Raw genomic sequence first — 15,474 nt, 5'->3', positions numbered from 1 at the left:
TCAGAAAAAAAAATCCATTTCCTAAAACTTCCTGATAGGGACAGTATTTCAACTTGACAATGCAAAAAATGAAAGGGGAACTTTGTTTAAAGTTTTGAGAAGACTCCTGATACTGACAGCTCTCTTAATTGGCAACCAGGATTAATGGTTTGCGCCAATGTGTTTTTGCTGAAATTTTGCTTCCCAAAATCAGGATGATGTAATTATTTACAAGTGATACTGATACTACAGTAGCACTTTTTCAATGTAGTTCTATATATTAGCTAATCCAATAGCTCAAATCTACACCGTCAGAATGGTACTTACATTTGGTGCAGGGCTTGGAGGTGTTTTTTCCTCTTCCCCCTCAGCTCTGCTTGGCATCTTCAGGCCACCATACTTTTTCCAGTACATCCAACAGGACACACAAAGGCGACACTGCATGTTAGGAGGACCCCACGAGTACCACTGAGCAGACTGTACGGCTGTAATCAGAGAGGAATAAATTAATAACTCAGAAATGCACTAATAGGTTTAATGACTGATGTGTATTTCATGTTCAAGAAAATCTCATTTGTATTCAATTAATTCTGCATACTTCAGTTCGTCTAAATGAACGTGCAGCCTCCGTAAAAACGGAACTGAAAACTAAGGAGATATTACTTAAATCGAGATGCATTAGGGACAAATATTTGTGAAATATTAAGCCATTAAAATACCATTTAATTATGAATTCTACATGTGAATGAATTATGTTATTTTCCAGGCTTTTTAGTCTGTACCGCCTCAATATACGAGTACATGAACATCTCTAGAACTGCTCTGAGAGTCATGAGCATTTGACTTTCTTTTGCGTAAAACGAAGAAAGCGTGACAGAGCTATTATTCAATATAATGATAGTACTATTACACATTAATTAAATTAACACATTATTTTAATAATTAATATTTAACAGAAATATCTACCAGTATTTAGCAGAAAGATAATATAGGGGCTTAAAATTAAAATGTTAAACTTTTAATAAATTGGTGTTTAATAAGATTAAGATTCTTGGTTTAAAAATGGAAAACTTCAAGGAATTCAAGGAATTCGCAAAAAAAAAAAAAAATCTTTGAATTGAATTTTGATGGGATGAAATTCACTTTATGCTCCTCACTGTTCATTACTAAAGGTTAAATTGATCCAGACTAATCATTGCAGATCACATAGATTGTGATGTAGCAGCTTTGATTGATCTGATTGAAAGATAAAAGGGTGAAAATGCAGTATCCAGCCCCATTGATTACAGGAGGTGTGACATGCCTTCCAGGAGAGGCAGGGAATTGATTGGATGGCTGTGTTGACTGTAATTAGGCGAAGAGGGTCTTTACTCACCAAAACAGCTCTCACATGCACGGCCGCCTCCGGCTGTGTGGAAACTGCCTGTGCCTGCTGCACCATTCACAGTAGCCATTTTGCCATTACTGACGGAGATCTGGTTGGGATTGGGTTTGTTGCTGTGAGGCAAAAAGCAAATTACATTTCACACTATAATCTTTTACAAAAGGTTTATAAACATGCAAAAAAAAAAAAGCAGCCACTGCAGTTGAGACTGATCCTAATATAAAGGACCACTGAGATCATGGCGTAGAGCTGGTATTTTAGAAATCCTAAAACTCACTATGTAGGGATGTAGACTTGCTTCAGTTTGCTCTCTGCTTCAGCTGCCTTCAGTCGTTTCTGTACAAAATTATAAATATTAAACTTAAAGCCAGAACAAAGACAGTCAGAGCAAACAGAGAAAGAGATTCACAGATAACTGAAAGATAATCTAAGTACGGCTTTAAGCTAAAAATGCTGCTCACCTGCTGAACATATCTGTCTGTGGTTTTCCACATGTAATAATATTCAATGATGCTGGTCAGCGACTTCCAAGGAAGCTGAAACAAAACACAGGTTAAGACGTCAAAAACCATAGGGAGGCATCAAACTGAAGATACAGGTCTTGTCCTAATTCTTTAAATGGTTGGAATCTATGGAATATTTATTCTGAAGAAGGTATGTCTAGAATCGCATGCAGGCACGCATGATTATTCATGAGCACCTGCTGAGCACAAGGAAACGTGCATGAAACGGGTGCAAAGAATTTAAGATATCTTAATTTAAAGCTGGCCGAGCCCCCACTTTTGGCCCGCATCTATGCGAGGGTGAGTAGAGTATAAAAATGAACACAGAGGTGTTTCTGGGCTGACAGCTGGTGTTATGAAGAACATTTAGATTAACATCCTGTGGTGCTGCTCTGTATTTTTAGTGGCTGGTTTCTCTTTGAACGCGTCGAGGAAACTGAAGATCAAACTGACAATCTTTAGATTACAGATCTTCTTAACTTATGCTTGTGTTTAAAAAAAAAAATGTTAAACTGAGTTGTTTTAACCATTTTATTTAAAACAAATATGCGTAATAAAACAATGAGAAATACTGCGTTTAATCACAATGTAAGAAATGTAGACTTTCTTTTCCATTATCTGCACTTTCAGATTTTTATCTGTATGTCCTCATTCTGTAGATAGTTATCTAGCAACATGCACTTTGGACATTTGACAATTTTATTTAATTATAAAACACCTAGACCACTCAACATTTCAATACTTTGTACGTCCATAAAACTACCTGCACAGAATGAATGCAGAATCAGCCAGACAAGCCGAATTAGATATTCAACCCCTGCAATGGTCGATGAGGTTTTAAACGTTTTGAATCCTCCTCTTCTATCTATTAATCACAGCACAAATCATTCACTATCGATGACTGCTTTAAAGACAGCAAGGGAATCATGGTGTAAGAGGAAACCAGTGCACTGCTAGAAGCAGTTATTTTTCATTCCATTTTGAGAAATAAAGCCAGAGAGTAAAGAAATCCCATTTCTCAGAGCAATAGAAAAACAGCTTTTCCTTGTGTTCACACCCTAACACCAAAGCTCTCACTCCAGCCACCATACAAATAAGTACCCTTGTCTCTGAATGAACAGATCAAATGTGCTCAAGTTAGGTCAAGAAACAACACGCTCCAAATCAAACCCTCTCAATAGATCCAACCTTCCCATCGCCTCATCGTTTCTCTGCTGCTACTCTTCCTTCCCTTCATTTGAAGCTCCTCTAAACTGGATCATTTCTGTTTTTGCAACAGCACCAATCTTTAAGATTCTTGAGAATCTTTAAGTATCTCGTGACTGACTTCGAAATGATTTTCGATGCACCTTGATCTTTCAGCGAATCTTTAGCAAGCAAGTAGCTCAAGACAATGTTTTATTTTAGAGTACACTTTTGTACAAAAGTTTGGGTAAGTTAGATTTTTTTTCTTAAACAGAAGAATAAATCGATTAACAGTGAAAGAAAAGGAATTTACATTGTTACAAAAAAATGTCTATTTCTAAGAAATGCTGTTCTTTTAATTATTTAAAAGAATCCGAAAAAAACTGTTTCCACAAAAATACAAAATGTTTCCATCACTGATGATATGAACCTTGAGCACCAATTTGGCATGTGTCACTGAAGACTGCAGTAACGGCTGCTGAAAATTCAGCCTCGCACAGGAATACATTTTAAAATACATTGTAAATAATATTTCACAATATAAACTGTTGTTTTAATCAAATAAGTGCAGCCTTGGTAAACAAAAAAAAATCTTAACCCCAAACTTTTAAACAATAGTGTTGTATAGTGTTAAAAAAATAAATAAAAAATGCATCAAATCAATTATTCCCCCACCTCTGCTTTCTGTGCATACTCACAAAGTCTTGCCGGATATCATTGAAGTCTTTGCCGTACTTCTCCAGAGCCTCCTCAAACAGGTTTGCCTCTGACGAGCTCCACTCCTCCATCTCATCCCGGCACAGCACTGGCCCTCCTTGAGGAACGAGTACACTCAAAGCACTGGAGAGGTCATAGCCGTGCCGGTGCAGGGTGTCCATGGCATGGAACTTAAGAGCGGGAAACAGATAAGATAGGCAGAGAATTAATCAGGGTCTTTCTCCAGAGGATATATGGAGCGAGACAGATGGTGCTGATGGGATGAGTACCAGTGTGATGTCTCGTGAGGCTGCCGCGGCGCTCATGTGTAAGCTGGGCTGTCTGACGGAGCTGCTGCAGTCCAACGCTCGAGCAAAAGTACCAACCGCTCTGCACACAGATCACCAAATTCATCATGCAGATTTAATTATGCACATCAGTTTCCTTGTTGACACAGTTTCCAGTGTCTTCTACAGCAGCGGTTCTAAAATCCCGTCCTGGGGACCCCCTGATCTGCACTTTTTGCATGTCTACCTTATTTAACAATAAATGAGATCATCAGCTCATTTGTTCAGTTTACGGATCTCTCTCCTAACGAGCTGATGATCTCATTCAGGTGTGTCAAATAAGTGAGACATGCAAACCGTGCAGAGCAGGGGGTCCCCAGGACTGGAATTAAAAACCACTGTTCTACAGCAGTGGTTCTCAACTAACAGGTCCCAACCAAAAAACAGATCAAAAAAGTCAAATGGGGTCACTGAGAGCAGGAGGAAAAAAATGTTGAGTGAGGAAAAACTCAATTGTTGAGTGCAAATTTATCTGTAACAGCTAGATATTCATATAAAGTAGATTTATTGATTTGATTTCAATTCAAGTTCTCAAGTCAATTAAATTGGAGTACATTTAAAATATAACATACCCAATATATAGCAAAATATTTGCTATAAAGAATCAATATTTAGATCACAATGTATTTTGGGCATAGACTTATTGGCAGACAAAGACATGAAACCATTGAAAATCAAAAGATATTCAGAAACCAAACAAACTGTAGAGTTATTTTTTTAAGAAAACAACAAAATCCATATTAATCAAATTTCAGTGTTTGACACTTGCATTTACTTCTGTAGAACTGTCCAATCTTCTCCCTGAAGCATAACAGTTAAAAATTACAGTTTTAAAGGATTTAAAAAAAAAAAAAAAAAAAAAAAAAAAAAAAAAAAAAAAATCAATCATGCAATTTAGTAAGGCGTAGCTGAAATCTTGAAAGCATCAAAAACATACCGGGCAACCACAAGAAACTGGTCAATCTGTTTGTTGGTCAGCGGACACTCTGGGTCCCACATCTTCATCTCCAGTTTGGACTGGTCTCTGTCGTCAGGCTCTCCTAAAGAGAAAATTTCTTTCATCAGAGCTGGCTGTGTCAAACCAGAGGGTAAAATCTCCTATCGACAATTCTGTCAAGACAACCCAGGCAACTTGTTCCCGTGGCAACCATGTGAATTAACACGTAAATCAAACCTGCCGTTAGGTAATGACGGAAGACAGCCTGCTTAGCAAGATCATGAAGAACGATGATGATGACAGGTATTATCATCATCAGCCAACCAGCCTGTCATTCGAATGAAGAGCAAGGCACTTAATCCCACATTGTGTAAATGCTGAACTATCGGTTGCTTTTGGATGAAAAAAGTATGCTAAATGAGAAGGTCAGAATGCACAGGTTCAGATCAAATCTCCTTCCTTACCGTAGAGCAATCATTTAAAAAGTTAGTACTTTGTATCCATCTTGTTTGGATGGAAAGGTTTTCCATCTTCTAAAAGCTGGATTGAAAAAACGCTTCCCTCACAGACTGTCACTGGCCTGTCATTATAGATAATGGGAGCTGTTGACTGGACATTTTTCTAAGTTTGTGAGAGAGCAGCAGGGTCACAGACTTACAGTCATATTGGGGTCACTGACTGACAGAAGAGCAATTTCACACTTGACTGGTGAACGAGGCGATACTGTAAATGCACAGTTTTCCTTGTGATGCACCAGTGCTCACGATCCTAGCTCAAAGTAAAATTGAGACACTGCAACTCTGCCAGCCAACCCCCATGAGACTGCTATTTCCAGAGCAAACGGACTTTACAGCTCAAACACAAAATCAATCACCTCCCTGCCCCCAAACATAAACATAAACCTTACGAGTCTTATTTTAACTTTTTAACACATCTGAACTCTGATCTGGTGTAAAAACCCTAACACACCAAAACCAACATCAAACAACAAGTGGTGTCGAAAGCTTCCTCCTGCATACAAGCCAAAAAGTTGAGCTTGAGCACACCAACTAGCATGTGCATTCTCAATCTATGTGTGACACACGCAAAAAACAAAAAAAAAAAACACTTTCCACACCCCAGCACCACTAGCGCAGATTAAACCGCAAAAACTAGACCAAGATATGGTAAACGTTGTAGATTAAAGAAACATCTTATTCTTTTAGGCTAAAGAGACAAAACTAGTTAAAGGGGTCATGACTCAAAACATTCTCCTCGTTATGAACAAAGCAATTTTTTTACATGGTGCCACATGATGTCATGGGGCCACAAACACTGCCTCTAAAGAGGTTTATGTACATCGACGAATACTCATCTTCTCACCAAAGGCAACGGTCACTTGTGTTCAGTCACTTAAAAGCTTGACACTTGATCACGGGTGTTGTGTCAAATGAAAATAGAAATTACAATCACTGCCGCTATTTTGTCTACGTTAGATATAGCGTACAGATCCGAGTTCACTTTCAGACTCAATGTAGTTTGGTTTAAACAGCTCATTCATGTCTTTGTACAGTCACAGCTGAATCCCAGTGACAGGAACAAGTGGAGAGTTTAATGTTAATAGCATCCTGGATCACGTCTGAGGATTTTGTTTGGTCAACGAAGCAGAGTGTCATGGAGAGCGCAACTACATCACAAACCGTAAAGAAATTATTTCATAATTCGGGATGTAACAATTCACATCAATTCGGTTTACTAATTTGATTTCACAATTTGATTTTCCTAACACTTTTTATTTCTAACAATATGAAATTTATACAGTTTTTACAGTTTGTCCTTTTATTATTGCTTGGATAAAATGATGCACATCTCTTTGTGCAATTAAAATTGAAACATAACTAATTGAAAATTTTAAATAAAAAAAAGTAACAAATCTCTTCATATAAACAAACTAACTTTTTGTCTGTGCTCTTTTCGTCTAAAATTAAGTTGCTTCTTTGTAAAATTACGATTAAACCACTGACAGATTTTTCATCTCTGGGGGAACTATCCCTTTAAGGTCTTTTTGGTTGTGTTTTTTTTTTTTTAATTTTCTGACCCTGTCCCAAAAACATCTTCAAATAGACTGAACTGAACTTTTCATATTTGCTTCACCAGCCAAGCAAACTCCACTCTGACTTATTGACTTGTACTTGCAGCTTGAGCTTTGTCACAGACACAAAAACAGTGCATCTAAATACTAATATCTTAATTATTTTAACACCCATAATAAATAAAATACACTAACCTTCCTGTAGCATTTCAGGGACATCAGCCTGAAAGCGTGGACCAACACGAATCTCCCCCTTGTCGGCCAATAGCGTCTTCTGTGTGGGATCGTACACCAATGAATAAAAAAACGTGTCCTGAGAGAGAAAGAGAGAGTGAATGCAGCAGACTTCAATTAGACATCTATTCGACTTCAAATTTAAAACAGTAAAACTTGCGTACCTCTTTCTCCAGGTAGGAGAGCACGGCTTCTGTCTCGTTCAGGAGGGCCACACTGCACTTCCCCCTATTTTCACAACCCCAAAAGAAAAGAAAAAATAAGATAAATCAATGATTAAACACGCAGCCCCATGTGTTATGTTCTGCATCCAGCTGTCTCCACAGATCCTCTAATCCACAGTTAAACGGGGGAGGAAGGGGGAGACACAAGGTGCAAGATTACAGAAGAACGTGTGAGTGTGTGATGGTGACATGAGCAAAGATGAAAAGGTGAGAAAAGAGCAGATGGGCGAGAGGACTATAATAAAATTCAGGAAATTAAAAAGGAGAAAGGGCACAGACAGGAAACAGATAAGGGACAGACACAGACAATGAGAAAGTGCTGAACAAAAAACATTATAGAGCTATTGAAGAAAGGAAAACTGATGCTAATCACTCTGTGCTCCTCCGAATGAGCATTTAACCATGAACGCTGCCACGTCTACATCCAACCTGCACTGTTAGGGAAGCGCCTTTGAAACTGGAGCTCGCCAAGGTACTAATTTAAAGGGGCAGTGCCAGCAAACAGCACAAACAACTGTGTGACAGACTAGATTTATTACACTTTTATACGGACAGAATATCTCAGAAGAAATCGCTACAGCTTGCATATTTACTGACGTTTTCAACTGCATTTCTGCATTTTTCCCATTAATGTAGATAAAGTAAACGCATGGTTGCAGGGATGGAATGCTTAAGCAAACCGTATGGAAGTTTGTTAACGCAAAAGGCAAATGTAAAATAAACATTTTTAGGATAAATAGTCAGCAGGCAAATTTGGGAAATGACTATGCTTAGTAAATCAGGAGAAGCAGACATTGTGGTGATGATTCAAATATTATTAATTCTGCGATTTTTAGACCATGCAATTTAAGCAAATGGTATGCAGAGTAAATAGCATTTGCATTTTTTTGGGCCAGCCATTACTTCAGGTGATTAAAATATATTATCCACCCTATGAGACATTAAAATGTAATTAACCACACTGAATGACAATATCTTTTTTTAAATTGCAAGCCCAAGCATCAGACAATATTTGGCAAATGTAGTATTTATTACTAAATACTTGAAAAATGCAGTGCATCAACAAGCATTTGAATAATTTTAAATAAACAGATAGACCCGTTTAGGAGACAATATTTTAACAAAAAAAATTATAATTGGCGACTATAAAAGCAAACCCATACACTCAAATTCAGTCGCTGCATAAATAACTATTAAGACTATACTATTATATATGCAGAATTTAAGTGGACGCATTAATTGTTCCTCTTTATTGGGAGACAGAGCTAAAATAAATGTATAAAACTGAACTCCATCATGACATGTGTCCAGTTCCACACATAATACATTATCCCATGTAAAGGCCAGCTAGCCTCCTACAATGACTGCTCAATATTTATGGATCACAGAAGCCAAAAGAAAAAAAAAATGAAACAAAGAAAGAAGAAAGGGAGTGACATTTCCTTTATTTGGAGGCCAATATCAATTTCAGTGAGCACAGCAGGCCTCTCCAAACCCCGGCACCACCACTAATGTTTCTCATAGGAAGCTTCCCTTTGATTAGAACCACTGCCACCCGGCTCCAGGCTGCTAATGCATTTATCACCTGAATCACAGCGGGTGCTACAAAAGCCCTGGGGTGCCACCGGCCAGCTAAAGAATGGATGCGGAACTGTGACTCAAAGGCTGGGTGTTGCGCTGTGCTGTTATCTTACCTTAACTGCCCTCAGAAAATGTGAAGTGAAAATTCAATAGAGAGTTTTGGCCTTTATCAGATACGTAAAAACATATGGATGTGTGGGTGGGTTTACCTGATGTGTGTGGCGGGGAGGGATTCGTACTGACGGGAAAGGAAAAGCTCTCTGTGGCGCAGCTGATGCTTCTGTTTTTCACTGAGTTCGGGCTCCGAGGGGCTTTCCTTCTCTTCTTCCAGGTCCTCTGCAGGCAGGGAATTAATAATAATTAAAGGCCTGGCCACACATACAGGTATATAAATGGGAAAAACACATATTTACCTTACGGACAGTTTGCATTGGCGACCACATTAAAAGAGGACACCAACCAAATCAGCCAATTGCAAATACGTTTTGCATAAACAAAGCAGATGTTAAAGATCACAGCCTTCTTATTTTCAGTTGATGTTTATTGTGCTTTGTTGTGGCCAACATAAATTATTAAAGTGTCATTTACTGCTAATTGTAGACTTTGAAGTACCATAACTACATTTTTTCCCCAGTTGGTTAGACGAGTGGATGCACATTTAAAGCAAACTTGAGTTTTTGGAAAGCTGTTATATATATATATATATATATATATATATATATATATATATATATATATATATATATATATATATATACACACACACACAATCTGAGAAAAATAAACCCAACAAGAGTAATATGATAATAAAATACTGTAAAAACTATTCCAATTACATTACCTACTTGAGTAATAAAAACAGTAGCACCTGCTAACTTTAAACAATATTAGGTAATACACCTGTTTTCAACTATGACAATATTAAATTGTAAAGAACTGGTTCTTGAGCAGCAAATCATCATACTAAATATTTCTGAAGGATCATGTGACACTGAAGTATGGCTACTGACAATTCAGCTTTGCATCACAGAAATAGATCAGATTTTAAAACCAGCCTTATAGACGTCAAGAGATTTAAGAAATGTAAAAAGGAAAATGTTAAATTTGTTGACCCCAAATTTTTGAATGGTAGTGTATATTGCTTAAACACTAAATTGAATGCCAATTAAATAACATGGCTTAATTGTATGCCTTTTTAATGTTACCAAGAAATGACACAGAAACGCATATATCAGCTGTTTCACGACAGATTTGAACATGGCTCCAACAGATCAAAATACAGCTAGAACTATTAGTCTTATAACAGTAACTGATTTGATTTGACCACAATTGATTATGGCAGGTGTATGAACAGTGAGGTAGCCATTATTGTCTAGACTGCTTTAGCTTAAAAGTGTGTCATATTAAACAGTCGTTAAATGAAACTACAAACAAAAATTGTTCAGGTTAACTTTTTACTTTTCAACTGTTTACTGTACAATTCAGTAACATGCAAGCACGTGATGACTACCACATTCTGTGCTACTACTCATCAAATCTAGTGTTGGTCTGGTCTTACACATCAAAACCCATGAATTTATTTTACTAATCCTTCTCCTACGGCCTTTCATTTAGTCAGCACTGAAACGCATAGAATCAAGAAAAATTGGTTATATTGCGACCAGTTCATCTAGACAAATTCGTCGAGGGCCCCTGAAACATTAAGAAATCAGAAAGCCCTGCTGTCCAATTACAGGCATCTGGTTCTGGTACTCCAGTGATTACAGCTCCCCTGCTAACTTACACAGGCACCAGAAGACAGACGAATATGCATTTACATGAGCAATTTGAAATGACTTCTCATTATCATGCTAATGACCACTCACGCATGCTACGTCACAATCCGCCCTTCGTTTCCTTGACAATACATTCGCGTTGCCCTGAAAAACACTCAAGTTCACTCACTTGCGTGTTTGTCAGCCAACTGGATGAGGCTCTGTGAGATGTCCCTTCTCCTGTAGAAACAGACCACCTTTGCCTCCACATTGCCGCTTGCGGTCTGAAAAAAAGGAGCGACAAACAGGGTCACCTTGAGGGAGCTTCATACAGTATCTGGGGACAGGGAACCTAACACCTCTGTTAATCAATACTGAAAAAGCTTGAACCTGAGGTTGCAGTCTATTATGTTTAATCAGCAGTGCAGTGTTGAATGTATCAACACCTGCCGTGTCTGCACTCCTCTTAGGAGTAATAACTACAACTGTAGACGAGGTTAAAATGAGCAAGAAACAATATACACCTAATAAATGTTTTTTTTTTTTTTTTTTTTATGTCTCATGACATAAATGTACCTGGGTGCACTTTTTAGCAAGATACGAAATATGTACCAAAGAGTACATATCATTGCAGTTTCCAAAAAACAGTACACCATTTATTCCATTTCACACAAATTTACAGTTTTGATTAATAAAGCGTCATTTTCATACAATTACTTAAAGAATATTACACAATTGTATGTTAACTCATGCTTCTGAATGTTAGCATCACACATATCCGGCATCTTATCTATGTGTTTTCACTGACTGTAGGTTTGCTGAGCAGCTATGGAGTATGGAGACATACTTAAGAGGCAAGGAGATCCGGTTCGAATCCTTTGTAACTTAGTTAGACATAAAACAGTTCAAATCTGTGTAGAAGGAAGTTAAAAATGGCTTGGTTGCATCTTCTCTTTGAAACACCAGCGAAACGTGTATCGAGGCTCGGGGGTTGGGACACGCGTGTACATTTCTCTATTTTTGCCTAAATATCATATCAGCCCTTCTGAAGCTACAGTAGTTACCTACATGTTTCCCAGCAAACAAAATAAGTTCAATTTACCCTGATCTTTAACTTTTAAATTTAAATGCCTTTTAAAGCATCAGGGTTTTTTTTGGAGCATCAGTGAGCATTTGAACCTTCTGTTAGAGTTGCATGAGTTGTCAGGTGTCCTCGGTTATCCTGAAAAGTTGGATCTCAAAATCATAGTCATTGTTGGAAAGGGTTCAACTACACAAAAATGCTGGAAAACCAAAGAATTTGTGAGACCTGAAGGACTTTTCCGAAGAACAGCGGTCAGTTTAACTGTTCAGGACAAACAAGGGACTCATGAACAACTATCACTAAACAAAAACACAGCTGTGGATCATTCCGCTAACAACACAGTATTAAGAATCAAGTGTAAGTACACTTTTGAATGGGGTCATTTTTATAAATGTAACTATTATTTTCGTTTGCAGATTATATGTAAACTTAATTTATGTGAAATATCTTACTCATGTCGGTCCTAAACAAACAATAACAAGCATTTTGTATGATGCCTCTTATCATGGTAAAAATAATATTTAGCAGATTCTGCAAGGTGTAGGCAATGTAAACTTTGCTTCATCTGTATGAATTTTATATCAACAAAGCAAAGGACTGTTTTCAGTTATTGACACATTACAGCAATAAAAAAAAACATGCATACAAGAAAATAAAACTATGAAAAAAAACTCAACCGCTCAAAAGAATGACTTCTTTAGTTTAAAGAACAAATTTATATTTAATTTTTCTAGTGAAGATGAGATGTTTTCTCTTTATATTTCAGTTTTTGTCTTATTGCATTTTTATTATTGTTTGTTATTGTACAGCTTAGATCTTATTTATTACAACAAAAGAACATTAAAAAATATCATTATCATCAATTAAAATTTTAAAAATAACTCATATAGTGAAATAAGACATGCATGTTAAATTAATTAAATCTACTTTCAATTATTCACATAAATCAATCTTTGCTAGCAAAATCCCTGTGAAGATAATTTGATCATTTTACTAAATTAAAAATATTAAACTGACAGCTCTGACCCAAGTATAATAAAACTGACCAGACATACATTTGGACAGCATTTGCATCTTTCCCATAAAAAAAGGCTACTTAAAAAAGTTACTTACTTTTCTTTACATCTTTACACTACTTCTTTTTAAAGTATGCAATCAGTATCCTAAAAGGCCACTTTCTATTCTCGTAAAGGACTATCAATTTCTAGAAGTGGCCATGGGAGAAGGATAATGTAGACTGAATGCATCTCGACTGCCACAGGTTGATTGTTCAGACACCAAGTAGAATAACAACCTGCAGGGGAACTGAATTTGCCGGACAACTGAACCCTCTCTTTTGGCAAAAAAAAAGTCTGCTGCTTTATGATCTCACACTGATACAGTTTCTCAGCAAACAAGTGCTGGAGATATGACAGATCAAGAAATGCAAGTAATTTGGCTTTGGGCGAGGTGGCTGAGCTTGTCGGGTGTCATGACAATGCTTTGTCGACACCCTACCAGTGCACCCAGTGTCCACCAATCCAGACCTCTCCCTCCCAGCCCTGAGGGAAATGTACCTTATTCAGTTCCTCTATTCGCCTGATCAGATAAGGGTTGCTTGAAGAATTCTCAAAGAAGACATAATCTGCAGAAGAAGACAAAAAGCACGTAATTATTTTCTTATCAATATAAAAAAAAACACATTTTAAGGCTTGGATAACAGTTAAGTCTTAATAGATTCAAGTGGCATAAAAAAAATAAATCTCTATTTACTTTTTAAAAATTCCACATGTATGAAATGTTATGGTGATGGATTGCATGTGTAATAGAGCATTTTTATTATACAAAGTACAGAACCATTCATGATGCGAAATTCGGTGTAGATGCAGTTCAAAACAATACAGCCTACTGGGGCCAGGGATTATCTGTTAGCATTGGTTTACCGTAGCGGTAAAATGAACATTTTCATAATGACAGCTGGGCATTTAAAATAAAATAAAAAAAAAAAACTCACCATAAAATATTTTTAGGTAAATGGTTTCTCTCTCACAGACTGGTAATTCTATAATTGGTAATAAATAAAAGTATACATAAAGTGCAAGGTATTAAATGTACTTTTTGAATCAAGTAATACCTCCAATACTTATGTTTACATAATGAAAGAAATTCTAAGAGTACTAATGGGTCTGGTTTATAAAAAATACCCCACAACTTGCAGAAACTATGAGTTTTTAGATTTGGCCTTGGACTGAGTAGAAGTAATAAACTGCTTATGTGCAGTAGAGATATGGACTTTTTCTGATGGTGAAGATGAACAATGTGTAGTTGCATGCTTGCAAATAATTCATGCAAACAAGTGTATTCTGTTTATGGCCACACGACTCACATTCCGATACATCTACGGAATAGCCGAGCACACACAAGGGAATGGTCGCATTAAACCGTGCGATGTAATCATTTGTCAAATAGACGCTTCATTCAAACGTCTGTAATTTCGCTAAAAGTCTGCTCGAGCTGTAAAATCTATTTAAATGGCACGGCATTAACGGCGCCATGAAACAATGTCAAATTCCGCGGCGCGTAGCCGGCTAATTGCACAAACAAACGACACGACGGTTTTGCGTTAAAACGTGTTTATGATTAGAGACGTGACAACAAATAACCTTCAAAATAGTGAACATTCGCAATGTTTCAGCTAGCAAGTGGACTAGAGTTCACTGTGGTTTCTCTGTGGAAAACCGAGTGAGGGGTTTTTGTTAAATGCTAGCTCGCTTTGCTACCTTGCATGCCGATTGAGGACCCGTAACTAATGGATACGTGCCAAAAAATGAGACAAATGATCACAAAGAAAAGCATCGGCGTCAAAAATCGGCTTGGCTATGTCGCAAGCACAGCTCGCTTTTCTCCTGTAAGATCAAAGCCGAAAGAAACACGCTCTGTTATACGCGTTTCCGTGTGTTTTACATATAGTAATGATTATTTGTTTATGATGTGGCTAGCTAGCAATATAGCCTGCTTGCTAAAATGCTAGTGCGGCTATGATAGTTTAAGAGGCCTGACCCACATCAGAACCCAAAATATTCTCCATCCACGTTATCGCTTTCTTTTGCAAAGACACTGCACGTGTTAAGAGTTTAAAAGTGAGCGACCGGTTACGACAATTCCGCTGAAACGAGCCCCTGCCTCCCAGACAGGTCTTGCGGTGGTGCCTGTGTTTTGACTTGCGTTAATTCAGAATATAGACGGACATACCTCCGACCCGGTACATGTTGGCCGCCATTTCTGCCCTCCCGGAGTGTTAAAAAAACCAAACCATAAACTAAAATAAAAACAAAATAAATATGCGAATCAAAACGACATCTACGTCCCGTGACCTGTTAAAAAGCAATCTGGCTTAGGAGGTTTTAAATATGGGGGATGGACCTCTGTAAGAATAGGAGATTTTTTGCAGCCCCCCTCCCGAGATTCACAGTACAATACAGTAACTCACTCACGCGCTAGAAAAGGCTCGAGCGC

General features: G+C 37.5%; 1 protein-coding gene across 6 annotated transcripts in view; it reads right to left on the bottom strand.

Moving 5' to 3' along the window:
* mta3 (metastasis associated 1 family, member 3) overlaps positions 1 to 15,474 on the bottom strand; it is a 26,583-nt gene extending 11,109 nt beyond the window's left edge. For 4 of the 6 annotated variants that reach the window (XM_043253865.1, XM_043253866.1, XM_043253868.1 and 1 more), the window contains exons 1-13: positions 15,211 to 15,473; positions 13,536 to 13,603; positions 11,086 to 11,179; positions 9,351 to 9,477; positions 7,501 to 7,564; positions 7,298 to 7,415; positions 5,032 to 5,134; positions 4,038 to 4,137; positions 3,750 to 3,938; positions 1,825 to 1,899; positions 1,641 to 1,699; positions 1,355 to 1,476; positions 307 to 464 (exon numbers count right to left, since the gene is read on the bottom strand). In XM_043253865.1, coding sequence (XP_043109800.1) covers positions 307 to 464; positions 1,355 to 1,476; positions 1,641 to 1,699; positions 1,825 to 1,899; positions 3,750 to 3,938; positions 4,038 to 4,137; positions 5,032 to 5,134; positions 7,298 to 7,415; positions 7,501 to 7,564; positions 9,351 to 9,477; positions 11,086 to 11,179; positions 13,536 to 13,603; positions 15,211 to 15,238 — 1,305 coding nt within the window. In that variant the 5' untranslated portion in view covers positions 15,239 to 15,473. Of the gene's footprint in view, positions 1 to 306; positions 465 to 1,354; positions 1,477 to 1,640; positions 1,700 to 1,824; positions 1,900 to 3,749; positions 3,939 to 4,037; positions 4,138 to 5,031; positions 5,135 to 7,297; positions 7,416 to 7,500; positions 7,565 to 9,350; positions 9,478 to 11,085; positions 11,180 to 13,535; positions 13,604 to 15,210 lie in introns of all 6 variants that reach the window. The other 2 variants (XM_043253863.1, XM_043253864.1) reach the window with 1 other exon arrangement.

The sequence above is a fragment of the Puntigrus tetrazona genome, chromosome 12, assembly GCF_018831695.1.
Source record: "Puntigrus tetrazona isolate hp1 chromosome 12, ASM1883169v1, whole genome shotgun sequence".
NCBI classification, from domain to species: domain Eukaryota; kingdom Metazoa; phylum Chordata; class Actinopteri; order Cypriniformes; family Cyprinidae; genus Puntigrus; species Puntigrus tetrazona.
Note: the sequence above shows the minus strand (reverse complement) of the source record. Positions and strands in the feature narration are given on the sequence as shown.